General features: G+C 41.1%; 1 protein-coding gene across 19 annotated transcripts in view; it reads right to left on the bottom strand.

Annotated features, from left to right (window-relative positions):
* HNRNPR (heterogeneous nuclear ribonucleoprotein R) overlaps window positions 1-16,041 on the bottom strand; it is a 90,150-nt gene that overhangs the window by 25,933 nt on the left and 48,176 nt on the right. For 13 of the 19 annotated variants that reach the window (XM_037881859.2, XM_043532373.1, XM_043532367.1 and 10 more), the window contains 2 exons: window positions 9,598-9,719; window positions 4,160-9,418 (listed from right to left, as the gene is read on the bottom strand). In XM_037881859.2, coding sequence (XP_037737787.2) covers window positions 8,809-9,418; window positions 9,598-9,719 — 732 coding nt within the window. In that variant the 3' untranslated portion in view covers window positions 4,160-8,808. The remainder of the gene's footprint in view (window positions 1-4,159; window positions 9,419-9,597; window positions 9,720-16,041) is intronic. The other 6 variants (XM_043532374.1, XM_043532371.1, XM_043532369.1 and 3 more) reach the window with 1 other exon arrangement.

Genomic DNA, 16,041 nt, shown 5'->3' with positions numbered 1-16,041 from the left:
AAAAAACCTAACTGACTTCAAGATCCAGCTGGATAAATTTATGGAGAGGATGGTACGATGAGACTGCCTAAAATATGTAGTCTATCTACACCTGCTAGAAGCAAAATATCCCTAACAGCCAGAGATAGGGCATTAGACGGGGAGGGTGTGACATACTGTACCTCAATAGCACCCTATACCCACATATTCATCACTGTTAAATGTTTATGATATTTTGTACAAAGAATGCTTTGCAAGCACCATATGAAAAGTCATGATTGCTGAAACTCATTGTTCTGTCAAAATACGTGCGTATTATATCAACATTGCATATGGAATTATGAGACTTTGCTATATGGTGGTTATTGAAATATGCTGAGTCTCAGAGATGCCCTCAGCTAGCTCCCCAGTTGCAACAAGGGAGGTGGCACATACTTAGACAGATGTTAAGAGACCCTCACCAGCCACTGACCAGCAGGGCATAGTAAACAGATTTACAATTCAACAGAAGAATTACTCAAGCTCCACACAATAGGGATAGCTTAACTCTCTGACTCAGCAAGGCCCATCCAGATACCTGATGCTTGACTCCATGTTTGAGCTTGTTATTTTTCCAGGCACATGAAGAGTATAAAATAAAATAAGGGACAGTGGCATCATGAGTCCACCACTCTCCGCCTCCATCTCAACAACTGGAAACCAAGATCTTTTGGAAAACAAAGAGAAGCCTCAGCGAACTGAGGAGGGATGGTCCTAGCTAGAATGCTTTCTAGTTAGTATGAACTGTGAATAGAATTCTTCCTGCAACATCCAGTAGGGTGAGAAAAACTGCTTGATTCAATCTTGGTTGGTCTGATACCATTCAGAATATAGATTGGGATTTTACCTATTATTTCTTATGTAACTAACTATGACCTCTATGCATAACACTTAAAATCTATCTTTCTGTGGTTAATACAACTTACTTTAATGGTCTATCTTTACCAGTGACTTTGTCTAAAGTGCTTGAGGAATCTGCTCAGATGACAAAGGCTGGTGCTTGTCCACTATCTTTTGATGAAGCAGTGAATGAATTAATGACTTTATATTGTTCAGTAGAAGGTCTTCGGCAGTGTAAGATGGTACATTTCTAGGCTGCAACGCTGGGGGTATTTGCTTGTGTTTTTCTGTGTGGGGTTCATGGTTGGATTAGAGAGCATTCATGCAATTTAGCTGGGCGTGTCCCAGCAGCATGTTGTTGACTACGTGATCACAGCACCTTAAAGGGTTTACTGCTTGACCCTAGCAAAACCATCATGAGAGAGCGCTCAGGCTGGAAAGTCAAGAGACTACAGCGGTCCCCCAATTCCAGATTGTCCCCTGGGATCTGTCACAGACGGTTGAGTTACTACAGAACTCTTTTCCAGGTGTCTGTCTGGTGGGTCTTGCCAAGAAGCTCAGGGTCCAACTGATTACCATATTTGGTACTGAGAAGGAATTTTCCCCCAGGTGAGATTGGCAGAGCACCTGGAGATTTTTCACCTTCCTCTGCAACGTGGAGGTGGTCACCTGCAGGTTTAAACTAGAGTAAATGATGGATTCTCTGTAACTTGAAGTCTTTAAATTTTGATTTGAGAACTTCAATAATTCAGCCAAAGGTAATGGGTCTATTACAGGAATGGGTGGGTGAGGCTTTGTGGCCTGCTAAGTGCAGGAGGTCACAGTAGATCACCACAGTGGGTCCCTTCTGGCCTTAAAGTCTGAGAGTCTGCCACCAAGGCTAATCAAAGTAAAAGAAATGGTTAGAGGCAAAAAGGCACTGTTTAAAAATTGGAAGTCAAACCCTACTGAGGAAAACAGATAGGAGCATAAACTCTGGCAAGTCAAGTGTGGTAGCAAAAGTCTCAAAAAACTAACAGCAAAAATTTTTTTAAGTATGTTAGAAGCCTGGCAAACAATCAGTGGGGCCACTGGATGATCACACTGCTAAAGGAGCACTCAAGACAAGGTCATTGCAGAAAAGCTAAATGGATTATTTGCATTGGTCTTCACTGCAGAGGATGCAAGGGAGATTCCCACACCTGAGACATTTTTACGTGACAAATCTGAGGAACAGTCTACAGAGAACTATAAAATCATGACTGGTGTGGGAAAGTAAATAAGGAAGTGTTATTTACTCCTTCTCATAACAAGAACTAGGGGTCACCAAATGAAATTAATAGCCAGCAGGTTTAAAACAAAAGGAAGCATTTCTTCACATAACAGAGTCAACCTGTGGAACTCTTGACAGAGGATGTTGTGAAGGCCAAGACTATAACAGGGTTCAAAAAAGAACTAGATAAATTCATGGAGGATAGGTCAATCAATGGCTATTAGACAGAATGGGCAGGGATGGTGTCCCTAACCTTTGTTTGCCAGAAGCTGGGAATGGGTGACAGGGATGGATCACTTGATGATTACCTGTTCTCTTCATTCCCTCTGGAGCACCTGGCATTGGCCACTGTCAGACGACAGGATACTGGACTAGATGGACCTTCGGTCTGACCCAATATGGCCATTCTTGTGTTCTTAAAAGTGCCTGACTGAAGTGTCAATAGAGGTGGTTTTGGAACAAACTGATAAATTAAATAGTATTATGTCACCAGGATCAGACGGTATTCATCCAAGCATTCTGCAGGAACTCACACATAAAACTACAGAACTGTAACTTACACTTAAATCAGTTTCTGTACTAGATGACTAGATAGCTAATTAAAGCAGATTTTCAAAAAAAGCTCCAGAGGCAATCCTGGCAATTACAGGCCAGTAAGCCTAACTTCAGTACCAGATAAATTGGTTGAACCTATAGTAAAGAATAGAATGATCAGACACAAAGATGAATACAGTTCATTGGGGAAGAGTCCACACGGCTTTTGTAAAGGGAAATCATGCCTCACCAATCTATTAGAATCCTTTGAGGGTGGCAACAAATGTACACAAAGGTGATCCAGTGAATCTCTCATACATGGACTTTCAGAAAGCCTTTGACAAGGTCCCGCACCAAAAGCTCTTAAGCAAACTAAGCAATCTTGGGATCAGGAGGTTTAAAACAAACAAAAGGAAGCACGTCACAAAACGTACAGTCAACTTGTGAAACTTGTTGCCAGAGGATGTTGAAGGCCAAAACTATAACTGTATTCAAAAAAGAAATAGATAAGTTCATGGAGGATAGATCCACCAACGGACATTAACCAAGATGGTCAGAGATACATGGGTGTCCCATGGCCTCTGACTGCCAGATGCTGGGAGTGGATCACTCAATTGCCCTGTTCTGTACATTCCCTCTGAGGCATCTGATATTAGCCATTGTCAGAAGACAGGATACTGGGCTAGATGGACCACTGGTCTGACCCAGTATGCCCATTCTTATGTTATGCAGGGAAACAGGTATTGCACAAGCCAAGCACAGTACTAACAGGTACTGTACAGGATTCCCACCTCAATCTTGTCGATGAACTTCTATCTTGACATGCAGCACCTTCTATAACTCGTTTCCTCAAAGTTTTGCCAACATACCTCAACTCTGTGTCACAACACTGTATAGTCACAGGCTTTCCATGAACAATGCCCATCTGTTCTAGACTGCACGCTGGTTTCGCTAAGTGGTTAAATGTTACTAGGACAGTCCCTAGTTGAGACTTCAACTAATTTTCAGGTGTCTAGGTTCAACAGGGACATGCACTATGCTCATGCCACCTCTATTTTAGTAAGGTCTCTCAAAACTATGGTTTTGAGTTTAAAAGGCCTAGTGGGAAAAATTATTAATCAGCTTTCTGAGACTAGTGAAGAACCATTTCATATGCTTCCTTAGCTTGTTCCTGATGTACCCAAAATAAGCTTGTTTTAATTCTGGATACACTTTTGAAGTACCTAGAGCCTCCTATGTCTCTAACATCTATAGAATAATTTGTTTTCAAATATTACACAATCCCAAATAATTTGGAAGAGAAAAAAAGATCATTTAGCTAAGAAGTCACGCTCACCTCTTGGATATAGACATGATGGCTTTAACTTTAAGCATTACCTTTACATTTGGAAACTCTCCGTTGAAATGCTGGCTCTCGACAAATGCTTATAATAAGGCACAAGAGCCTGGCTCCTCCCTCCACCCCCAAAAGCCCTTTCATCTTACTGAAGAAAATTAGAAAGAAAGTTCTCTTACCGACAACTCCAATGGTTAATGTCCCCTGCGAACCCCACCTAGCAAGTCGACATCATGACATGTCAGGTCAGGGCAGCCTCAACCACGCTTCCCTGATAGTCAGGTAATAAAAGGAAGGAGTTAAAACAGGAAAGTGACACTTACAGGTTTCTGGATAACATCAGAAAATATGATGCAATATATTCTGACTTGTCACTCAGAGCTTCTGGTAACCTCCAAACAAGATGTTAAAATATTTCTCCAGAGGGACTCAACTACTTTAAAATTTCACAGGTTCCTGACTGATACTCAGTTATTTGACAGATACACCTTGCCCATGTAATCTTTTGCTTTTAAAAAAAAAAAAAAAAAAAAAATACTACAATCAAGATTTTGATTTTAAAGATTAAGATACTCTTTTCTACCCAATAGATTTTAGATGCTAAATTAAAATATACCAGTTTGTCACTGTGGACTTTGTCCAGACAGATTAAGTAAGCCAATTCGTTACACACAAAGCAGCTTCATACAAGCCTTAAGTTAACAGAAGCTCCCATTTTTTTTTTATTTTATTTATTTATTTATTTTTTTTAAAAAGAGAAACAGGAAAACACGCATCACCCAGCGCACTCTTTCTATAAGGCTCTTGGCCACTCTCACAAATAGTTCACTCAAGTGATTGAGAGCCCAATTTTGTAAGCTGTAGTCATGCAAGTAGCCTTACTCACACAAAATTGTTCTATTTAAATCAATGGGTGAGCAGAGATTACAGATAGGAAATTTTCAGGATTTGACCTATATATAGGAAACAGTAAGAACCCAACCTTGTAGTACTTCACCAAGCAACAACTCCTGTTGAAATGATAGGAGGTTTTGTTTGCATTAGGACTCCAGGATTGGGTGCTTAGTGTAGTACTACTTCTATACTAAAGTGTAACATTCCCTCACTATACTTTGCATTTGTTTTATTACTAGCCTTATAGCAAGAGTGTTTACTGTATATTTTATTATTCAAATACAACAAATGGGCTTAGATAATGGGGTCCAAATGCAGAGGGGGCAAAAATATAACCAGGTGTTTATAAATACAAAATCACATTCATGTGGCTATCTCCTAGTTCTTTTGGATTAAGAATTTTGAAAAAATGCTTAAACAGTATGCTTGTTGAAAGATTGTCATCTTGTATCAATATATAATAATGAAATTGAGTCCTGTTAGAATAAATTATAGTACTAGAAAAGACATTTAGCTCTTTGTAAATGAAGACTAACCTTAATGAATTGTTAAAAATAAAAATTAAGAATTTAACCTTTTCAATGTGAAATTAAGTCTACCAGAACATAACTGCGTTAACATTTTTGCTCAAAAAGTTTTGGAATTACTAGAAATCTGGCAACCTAATTTTTTTTTTTTAAAGTCAAACACCTTCATATCAATGCAGACATTTAAGCAACTGCTATAAATGAGTGATCAAATAATTATAAGAATCCCATTTCATGGCTCCCCCACCAACCCCAGAAGGACACTTGCATGATTGAATTTAAACATGGGTGTGTGAGGTGAAACCCATTTTCAAGATGAAAAATCCTGCCATACATTATTTTCTAACAAATTATGCAGAAGGAAAGGTCAAGACACAGATGTGCAAGAGTAATTTTTTTTTTTTAAATTTTATTTTATTTACTATTTGGTTCTGTCAAAATGGTACTGGAAAGGTGGTATAAAATTCTTCCTTTGTGTCTGTCACTGAACATGCTATGTTCTTCCATTTTATTATGGTATATTTATGGCAATATCTTTTGGTGCAGTTTTCTCTAACTTCAATGTATAATACCACTGATGCGCTAAGCTATGGGGAAGAGTCTTCTAAAAAATACGGGTTTTATTTAGAGAGTTTTTGCAAGGTTTAACTGGTGCATTTGGGCATCTACAAGCTGCATAAAGAAATCAATGCAGCTTGTAAATCTTGCAAGTATCAAAATTAACTGAATTTCATTTTCAATTTGTGCAAAACAGATTACTTCACTTCCAATGTCTATCAAAGCATTAGAATAACTTGTATTTTGGTGTAAAGGTATCCAAAGATGCAGCTTTGTAGTTCAGGCAAACAGTTTTAACGTTATTTCTGTTCCTTGCTATTTTTTGTAACAGATTATATTAGAGTAACTTTAGCCTTTGTCCCCATAAACAAACATTTTGACACTTTCCCTCTGTCAAGGGTCTCTAAGCAGTCTGAACTGACCATTAAGTAAAAGTTCTGTTCCTTCCAGGGAGGGAAGGCAGTACTTTAATTTGATTCCAGTTTAGTTTAATCTATACCAGATTTCCTCCCCCGCATCTTTATAATTTACTAAAATGAAAATACTATTTGGGGATGTGGGATTTTGTTTGGTTACCACAAAGAGATACATCTTTTCATGACAATTACTTTAACTACTTTTTTAGTCTAAGGTGCCACTCGTACTCCTTTTTCTTTTGCGAATACAGACTAACACGGCTGCTACTCTGAAACCTTTAACTACTATGAAGCCAGACTCTGATAGAAGAGGTTAAGATGTATGCTCATGTATTAATAGAATTACAAAAGACAGTCACCACAAGCAAAAACCTGCAACCCTTACATAGGCCATACTCCCACTGATTTCACTGCTTGAATAAGGACTACAGGATTTGGCCCAATGATTTAAGGCAGGTTTGTATGGTTTGGTTTTTTTTAAACTGGCATACCATGACTAGAATGAAAGTTAAAAAATGCTTTATGGACTGTTGCATGGCTGATGTTTTCATTGGATCTGTACCCTTTAAGTTAGTACATTGACACAAAGGGAAAACTCATTTTGAGAAGCAGGTATACATTTTCTCACTCCAGTTCAGTCAGGTCAGAAGCCATAAAACCCATGCAAATGTCTACGAGACTCACAAAAAACAAAAACGGTATGTGAGGGAAGAAATAGTCTCTATATTCTGATCTAATACAATTGTTATGAAAGACACCAAACAGCACCGAGAGGCAAAGGGAACGTGTGCCCACTGAAGTTTAATGTCCCCAACAATTTGTGCAATATAGTTTGATCAACATATCTGAGGGAGAGTGTTAATTTGGACATTCTGAAGGTCTGGGAATGATTTTTTTTTTTTTTTGGTAACAGAAGTTTTAATCCTTTTGTTTTTCTTTCTTGAAAAAGAAGTGTTCACTGGGGTAACAGCATAGCCCAACAGATACAGAATACTCCAAAAAACATAGCTAGTAATCACCCAGAAAGATGGTGACTAGCATTTTTTTAAATTTAAGCCTTTATTAAAAGGTATGAAAATTCTAAGGCAAACTGTTCACCATGGCAGATCACTGAAATGCCAGCGACGGAATTAAGCAGAATGTAGAGAACATGTTTGTGTTGTCTGTAGCAAACTCAGTCTATATTGCCACAGCACTTTAACTTACAAGTCTCGACCTTGTCATAAACATTAGCACAAACAAATTTAACCATTTCACCTAAACTAAGATTCTTGGGACAGAGACTGTCTTCCTACATGTTTGTATACCATATAGTACAAAAAGGACAGATACCTATTTTGGGGCTGCTAGAGGCCCCCACAATACATAATAGTAACAAAAAGGAACAGGGGCTAAAAAATTGCAGTCTCCAAATTCCTTCTCCAAATGAGATAATTAAAATTAATAACTGTTAAGCTCTGCAAGAACATTCAGATGCATTTGACCCCTTTTAAAAAGCAAAGTAGTAAGCATCAGAACTAGATGTGATTAGGTTATAGAACACCAATTAAATAACAGTGCCCCCCTTTGGACTATTTGTAATTTTGCCTAGCTTTCAGTCTGATGTCCACAATGCTATATGTTGGAAAGCACAAGAAATTTGAATGAATTTGATCACTCACATAGGCAGTTATACTTTGAAAACAATGTTTCTTCCAAGAATTACCAATGAAATAATGTTTTAGGACACAATTGAATTTGAAATAGGTAATGTTTTGAATAGATTTTTGAGTTTTATTGAAATCTTACATGAACAAGAAATTGGAAATACAATCACATCAAGGAACAAATTGCCACGGCTTTGACGTTTAAGCCAAACAAATTTTGTAGGGCAGATTTTCAAAAAGGTGTGAAGTTATAACAATTTAAAAACACAGTTAACCTACTTCTAGGAATGCAAAACATACAATCATGTTATTTTCAATACAAGAAATCTTAATTTTTTTTGTTTTAATTTCTTAAAACTACTAAGACAAAGCACTAGCTTTTACTTTTATGTACAGCATACTCCTATTGTAGTCTACCCAAAATCCGAAAAAGGAAACTGTCCAAAACCAGAGGTTCTGCAAAATCATGATTGAACAGTGTGCCCATCCTGCTTTTAAACTGCTAAAATGAAGCCTAAAACAATAAAAGCACTGAAACCCCAAATGGAGTTTGGGAATTCTGCAAGCCCAATAATGTCCAAGTGCGTTTATGAAAAAGGAAAATAAAAGACTCGAATATATACACAATAGAGTGATTCTTCAGCCCAATACAAATGGCAGCCAATTGCTACTGAAAGATGAAACATTAAGCCAATTTTTTTTTTTTTTTTTTTTTTTTTTTTTTAAGGATGTAGAGCTATAGCCAATTCTATGTTGCCAATATCATTCTCAAGCCCTCCTCACTTGTCTACTTCCACTGTTGCCCATAAGTATCCTGATAAAATTCCTGGTTGTCATTATTGTAACCATAGTTACCGGCATAGTCACCACCTTGCTGGAGCGGCTGCTGAGCGATGGGTTGGGAGCCCCAGTTCTGCTGGTTGTTGGTCTGGCGGCGCTTGGAATCAGGTTGGTTGTACCCATCTGCCTTTCTCTTGCCTCCTACGTTGCCCCCACGGTTGCCCCTGGCTCCACGAGCACCACGTCCTCTCTGCTGTTGTGCAGGACCCCCTCTCCCACCCCTGGCTCCTCTTGGTGGTCCCATGGGTGCCCCCCTCTGTGAATAGCCAGCTCTACCTCTTGGTGGTGGTGCTCCCCGCCCCCTAGGTGGTGGTGGAGCACCTCTCCCACCCCTTCCTCCTCCTCTTCCTCTTATAGCATAGCCATCATCATAGCCATAATAGGGATCTTCATAGCCACCACGGTAGTCATGATAGTCGTAACCATAATAATCATCATAATAATCTTCATAGCCATAGTAATCTGGGGGATAGCCATATCCACCTCTCCCTCCACGACCTCTGCCTCTAATAGGAGGTGGCATACGAGGTGGAGGGTAGTAATAATAGTCTTCATACCTAATAAAAAAAGAAACATGCATTAAATTTGTCTTGTAAGTCTCCTAAACCACCGTTACTTTCTGCTTAAGTTTGACAATATATGGGCTGGGGAAGGACTGCCTCTGTTAGCTTACGTTCTGTAGCAGCATGAAGTTCTGCTATTTGTACATTACAATATTGCAGAAGTGAAGACTTACGCAGTGCTTCTGGAGGCTTGTCTGGCAGCCTGGCGTTCTTTCCTTTTCTTATCTGGTGGTTTGGCTAACACTATTTCAATTTCTTCCCCCTCTATCTCTTTTCCATTCATTTCATTCATGGCCTGTATGAAAGTCAGAAAAACACATTTGAGTTTACTTCCAGTCATCAGAAAAAATTTAAGTCTTTCTAAAAATGTTCACTAGTGTTCCAAAAAAGATGCAATTTCAATTGAAGAGGAAATATAATAAACCCTTTCAGAGATTTCACATTGCAGGATACGTTGAACAAATTAACAGAACTGTCACCCCCAAATGTTAACTTCTACATCTATTATGAATTGTTAGGTTATTTGAGCCACCAGAAGTTAAAAACTTCCTTCAACACTCCACTCTTACACTAGTTATAAGGATGACATGTCAATACCATTTAAATTCTTCTATCATTAACACTGAAACATTTGTTTTGCTCTCCTTGTCTTTGTATGATAAAGTGAAAAACAAAATGAAATTTAAGAGCCCCTCAATAAGAAACCTGATCTTTGCGCAGTCTAGAACTTACTAAAAAGTGAGAAGCAACTGAACTGTACGTTGCATAGACACAATCACCTATTTTCCTTAAAAAGAAACATTTCAGATTGGTGTCAGAGTAGCAGCCGTGTTAGTCTGTATCCACAAAAAGAACAGGAGTACTTGTGGTACCTTAGAGACTAACAAATTTATTTGAGCATAAGGTTTCGTGGGCTAAAACCCATTTCATCAGATGCATGCAGTGGAAAATACAGTAGGAAGATATACACACACACCCCCCCATGAAACAATGGGTGTTATCATACACACTATAACAAGAGTGACCAGTTAAGGTGAGAGCTATTACCAGCAGAAGAGGAAAAAAACCTTTTGTAGTGATAAAAAAGATGGGCCATTTCCAGCAGCTGAGCAGAAACGTGTGATGAACCGGGGGGGAGGAGGAGAATAAACACAGGGAAATAGTTTTACATCGTGTAACGACACACCTACTCCCAGTCTTTATTCAAGCCTAATTTAATGGTGTCCAGTTTGCAAATTAATTCCAATTCAGCAGTCTCTCGCTGGAGTCTGTTTTTGAAGTTCTTTTGTTGTAATATTGCGACTTTTAGTTGTAATATTGCGCATTTGCTCCAACCCCTCAGACAGAGGCAAACATCTACAAGATCTCTATCAAGCATTCTTACAACTACAACACCCACCTGCTGAAGTGAAGAAACCGACTGACAGAGCCAGAAGAGTACCCAGAAGTCACCTACTACAGGACAGGCCCAACAAAAAGTAACAAAAAACACCACTAGTCATCACCTTCAGCCCCGAACTAAAACCTCTCCAGTGCATCATCAAGGATTTACAACCTATCCTGAAGGACGACCCATCACTCTCACAGATCTTGGGAGACAGGCCAGTCCTTGCTTACAGACAGCCCCCCCAACCTGAAGCAAATACTCACCGGGAACCACACGCCACAAAAACACTAACCCATGAACCTATCCTTGCAACAAAGCCCGTTGCCAACTGTGTCCACATATCTATTCAGGGGACACCATCATAGGGGCTAATCACATCAGCCACACTATCAGAGGCTCGTTCACCTGCACATCTACCAATGTGATATATGCCATCATGTGCCAGCAATGCCCCTCTGCCATGTACATTGGCCAAACCAGACAGTCTCTATGTAAAAGAATAAATGGACACAAATCAAACGTCAAGAATTATAACATTCAAAACCCAGTCGGAGAACACTTCAATCTCTCTGGTCACTTGATTACAGACCTAAAAGTCGCAATATTACAACAAAAAAACTTCAAAAACAGACTCCAGCAAGAGACTGTTGAATTGGAATTAATTTGCAAACTGGACACCATTAAATTAGGCTTGAATAAAGACTGGGAGTGGATGTGTCATTACACAAAGTAAAACTATTTCCCCATGTTTATTTTTCCCCCCTACTGTTCCTCACACGTTGTCAACTGCTGGAAATGGCCCATCTTGATCATCACTGCAAAATGTTTTTTCTCTCTCCTGCTGGTAATAGCTCACCTTAACTGATCACTCTCGTTATAGTGTGTATGACAACACCCACTGTTTCATGTTCTGTGTGTGTGTGCGCGTCTCTTCCTACTGTATTTTCCACTGCATGCATCCGATGAAGTGGGTTTTAGCCCACGAAAGCTTGTGCTCAAATAAATTTGCTAGTCTCTAAGGTGCCACAAGTACTCCTGTTCATATTTCAGATAATTGCACAGAAGCAAGTTCTCGACTACAGGTATGAACAGCATGCCCACCAAAAAACCACAAACACCTATGAAAACCTGATTTGCATCCATATCAGGCATCTGTACACAGAAAGGTAGTCTTCAGCTTGACCAGACGTGCACACTGACTACACTTAAAAGATCGGTCCTCTCTCTGAAAAGTATAGGGTAAAAGACGAGCAGAAGGCCATTCTGCTAAGACAGGAATGGTCAACCCGTGGGTCTGGAGCCACATGCGGCTCTTCAGAAGTTAATATGCAGCTCCTTGTATGGGCATCGACTCCGAGGCTGGAGCTACAGGTGCCAACTTTCTAATGTGCCGGGGGATACTCACTGCTCAACCCCTGGCTCTGCCAGAGGCCCTTCCCCCACTCCACCCCTTCCCACCCCCTCCCCCAAGCTTGCCATGCCCTTGCTCCTCCCCCATCCCCTCCAGAGCCTCCTGCACACCACGAAACAGCTGACTGGGAGGTGCTGATTGGTGGGGCTGCCGGTGGGTGGGAGGTGCTGGGAACAGGGGAGCTGATGGGGGGCTGCTGACATATTACTGTTGCTCTTTGGCAATGTACACTGGTAAATTCTGGCTCCTTCTCAGGCTCAGGTTGGCCACCCCTGTGCTAAGAGATCCCCAGGCAAATGCTGCCCATGGAATCCGCCAGGGATGCTCCACAGCCAAAAAGAAAAGTGAGCAAGTTGTAACCTCCAGAAGTCACACAGGGTTGTGGATGGAGGGTGGGAAAAGGATCCCTGTGAAAGGGAGGACTTAAGGGGATCTTGGACAGTGTTTATTGTGATCTCTTAAACCTTACTTGAAAGAGGAATCCAACATTTTGGAGAAAGAAAATCTCAGTAATTGAAGTAGACGTATAAAAAAAAAACAACTTAAATCTGACTAAATATTTCTTCTGTTCTCATTTGCTCAAACTGTATTCTTGATTTAATGTCATTTGACTAGTTCTCCTGGGCAGTAATTTCTATAAAACACAGCTCCCTTTTGCTTAATTAAAACAGTAGACTCTCTTAATGTATAAGCAACTACAGGATAGAGGTGAACAGGTGTTCTCACAACAAAATTTTTGGTGGACTCAGAGTGCAGCCACCAACTCTCACTGGTCACCGCTCTGACAAATTTTCTTAAAATACTTAATTAACTTTAGAGAAAGCAAATAAATATGCACATATACATGTCCTAATCGTAATTTATTTGTGGTGGGGATTTTTTTTCCCCAGAATCAATAATAAAAATAACGTACAGTTGTATTTTATAGTGCCCCAGCCCCTGCTGCCTCTCATCCCATCGCCTCTGGTTCCTGCTGCCTCCCTTCGTCCTCCTGGGTGCCCCATCATCCCATCCAGGCCCTGCTCCTCTCCTCCCTCCCCCATTGTCCTGAGCTCCCTTCCACAGCCTCGCATCCCACGTTCAGCCCACTCCTTGCCACTTGGCCAGGGAACCCGGTAAGGCTGGCCCTACTGAAGCCCCCTCCCCAGAGTCCCACAGCTGAAGCTGGGTGGTGGGGGCCCAGAAGCCCGCCTCTAGCTGAAATCGGGGGAGGGGAGCTGAAGCCCTCTCCATAGATCCTGGGCGCTGCGGCAAGGAGCCACTGCTTTGCCTCCTCCCCCATTCATGCCCAGGAGGCTGTTGTGGCCTCAGGAAAACCCCCTGGTGGTGGCATGCAGCCACAGTGGCCACATTTCAGAAATGCTGAGCTTTGATGGAAAGGAGCTGTACAGGTGAGTCGCATCATACGCACATTTAACTTACGCGAATTCAACTATACGCGCTCTGCAAAAGAAAAAAAAAAAAAGATACCTGTAAATAGTGCGGGCGATTCCGCCCACCATTCCACTCAATGAGCGTATGCCCTGGAGTGAGCGCGAGATGGGGAGATGTGAATCTGCTGTTCCCTCAGTCGGTCTCAGTTCCCGCATGCTTCTCATAGTGTGAGCATCCCGCCGCGCTGTGTGATTCTAGTGTTTAAAGATACATATTTTTCATACAACATGGCCCCTAAACGCAAGCCAACTACTTCAGCTGGTGCTCAGCTGAAGAAACACCGATCTGTTCCAACGCTGGAGGAAAAACTGGCTGTGCTGGACTTATTGAGAGACCGTATGTCAGTCTCCAACATGGCACGTAAATATGGCCACAACAAATCTAGCATCCGTGCCATCAAGATTCGAAGAGAAATTCGTCAAGCCATGGCATCAAGTGCTCCAATAACTACTAAGGTGATGAGCCGGGTGCATGATAAGACTTTAGTGAAGACTGAAAAGGCATTAAACTTATGGCTGGAAGACATGAACCGTAAACTTGTGCCTATCGATGGCAACACGTTGTGAGAAAAGGATCTTAGCTTCTACGCGCTGTTCAAACCTCCCGCCAAAGAGGGACAGCCTTCTGATGAGAAGGAATTCAAAGCCAGCCAAGGTTGGCTTAACAGTTTTAGGAACCGCTTCAACCTCAAAAACATGCAGACTACTGGTGAAGCTGCATCTGCCAATGAAGAGGCAGCAAAAGCCTACCCTGAACAATTAAAGAAAATCATAGAAGAGGGCTATCTTCCGGAACAAGTTTTTAATGCTGATAAGACTGGGCTCTTCTGGAAAAAAATGCCCAATTGCACTTACATTTCGAAATCAGAAAGACAAGTCCCTGGCTTCAAAGCAGCTAAACACCATGTGACTGTGTTGTTTTGTAGCAACGTGGCTGGGCATTTAATAAAGCCGGACTTGCTCTACAGGGCTGCAATTCCCTGTGCACTAGAAGGCAAGAACAAAAATCTCCTGCCTGCATTCTGGCAATCAAATAAAAAGGCTTGGGTGACGGCAGCATTATTTCTGGATTGGTTCCAGAGTGTTTCATTCTGGAGGTCAAGCAGTACCTCGAAGAGAAAGGACTGGGCTTTAAAGTGTTGCTGATCGTAGACAATGCTCCTGGCCACCCTGCGGCACTCCGGTTTGCGCATAACGATGTTGAAGTCATCTTTCTCCCCACCAATACCACCTCCATCCTCTCGACCAAAGCGTGATTCGCTGTTTCAAGGCCACGTACATGAGGTTTACATTCTCACGGATATGTAGTGCTATGGATGCTGATCCCAATCTTAATGTGATGGAGTGTTGGAAGTCCTTCAACATTGCCAATTGCCTCACTTATATTAAACAGGCAATGGATGCAATCAAGCCTGAAACAGTCAATGCATGTTGGCGAAACCTATGGAAAGAATGTGTGGATGATTTTAAGGGTTTCCCAACCATTGACAAAGAAGCGAAACGCATTGTTCAGTTGGCCAGGCAAGTGGGTGGTGATGGCTTCGTCGACATCCTTGAGGAAAAACTGAAGAATTGAGAGCCATAGAGAAACACTAACTAAGAGTTAGAGGAACTGATAAAATCGTCTACAGAAGATGACGACAACAACGAACAAGAAGAGCCAGCAAGTTGGAATCTTCATAAATTTGCTCAAGTGTTCCAAGCAGCAAAACACTTGAATGATTTAATTTCTGAATATGATCCCTCTATGGAACGAAGCCTCAAAATCACATGTAGTATTACGGACGATTTGAGACCGTATCAAGAAATGTTTGAGCAGCTCAAGAGACAACAGCGACAGTTGCCGATCACCATGTTTTTCAAGGAAAAACCACCAGCAGCAGATGAGCCTACGCAATCAACTTCGAGCTGAACCAGAGCCAACCACTTCATCTACAACTCTCTCCGTCACCCAAGCTCTCCATCACCTCTGTCTCCTGGATCGACATCAAGCCCTGACAACCCGCTGTAATTACCCCCGTAATTAAAAATACAGTACTGTAAAATTATATTTGGCATATATACTCTTTATTATATACTGTACACATACATTTATACATATTACTGTACAAGGTTGTATACCCAAAACCATGTACAGTATACTGTACTTTATGGGTGATTTAAGGGATTTTCAAGGGTAATTTTGACTATACGCCATTTTCACTTTTAGAACCTAACCCCTGCGTAAGATGCGACTCCACTGTATCCTCATCCCCAGGCACTGGCTCAACAGTAAAAAGCTGAGTGCCTGTTCAGCAGGCTGTTGCCAAAAGCTACTTATGAGGAAATGAATCTGCAGCCACCATGCACCTTGCTCCAGACTCTGGAAGCAGAGCAAGGGCTCAAG

This window comes from Chelonia mydas, chromosome 19, assembly GCF_015237465.2.
Source record: "Chelonia mydas isolate rCheMyd1 chromosome 19, rCheMyd1.pri.v2, whole genome shotgun sequence".
Taxonomy (NCBI): Eukaryota; Metazoa; Chordata; order Testudines; family Cheloniidae; genus Chelonia; species Chelonia mydas.
This window is presented reverse-complemented; position numbering and strand designations above follow the sequence as displayed.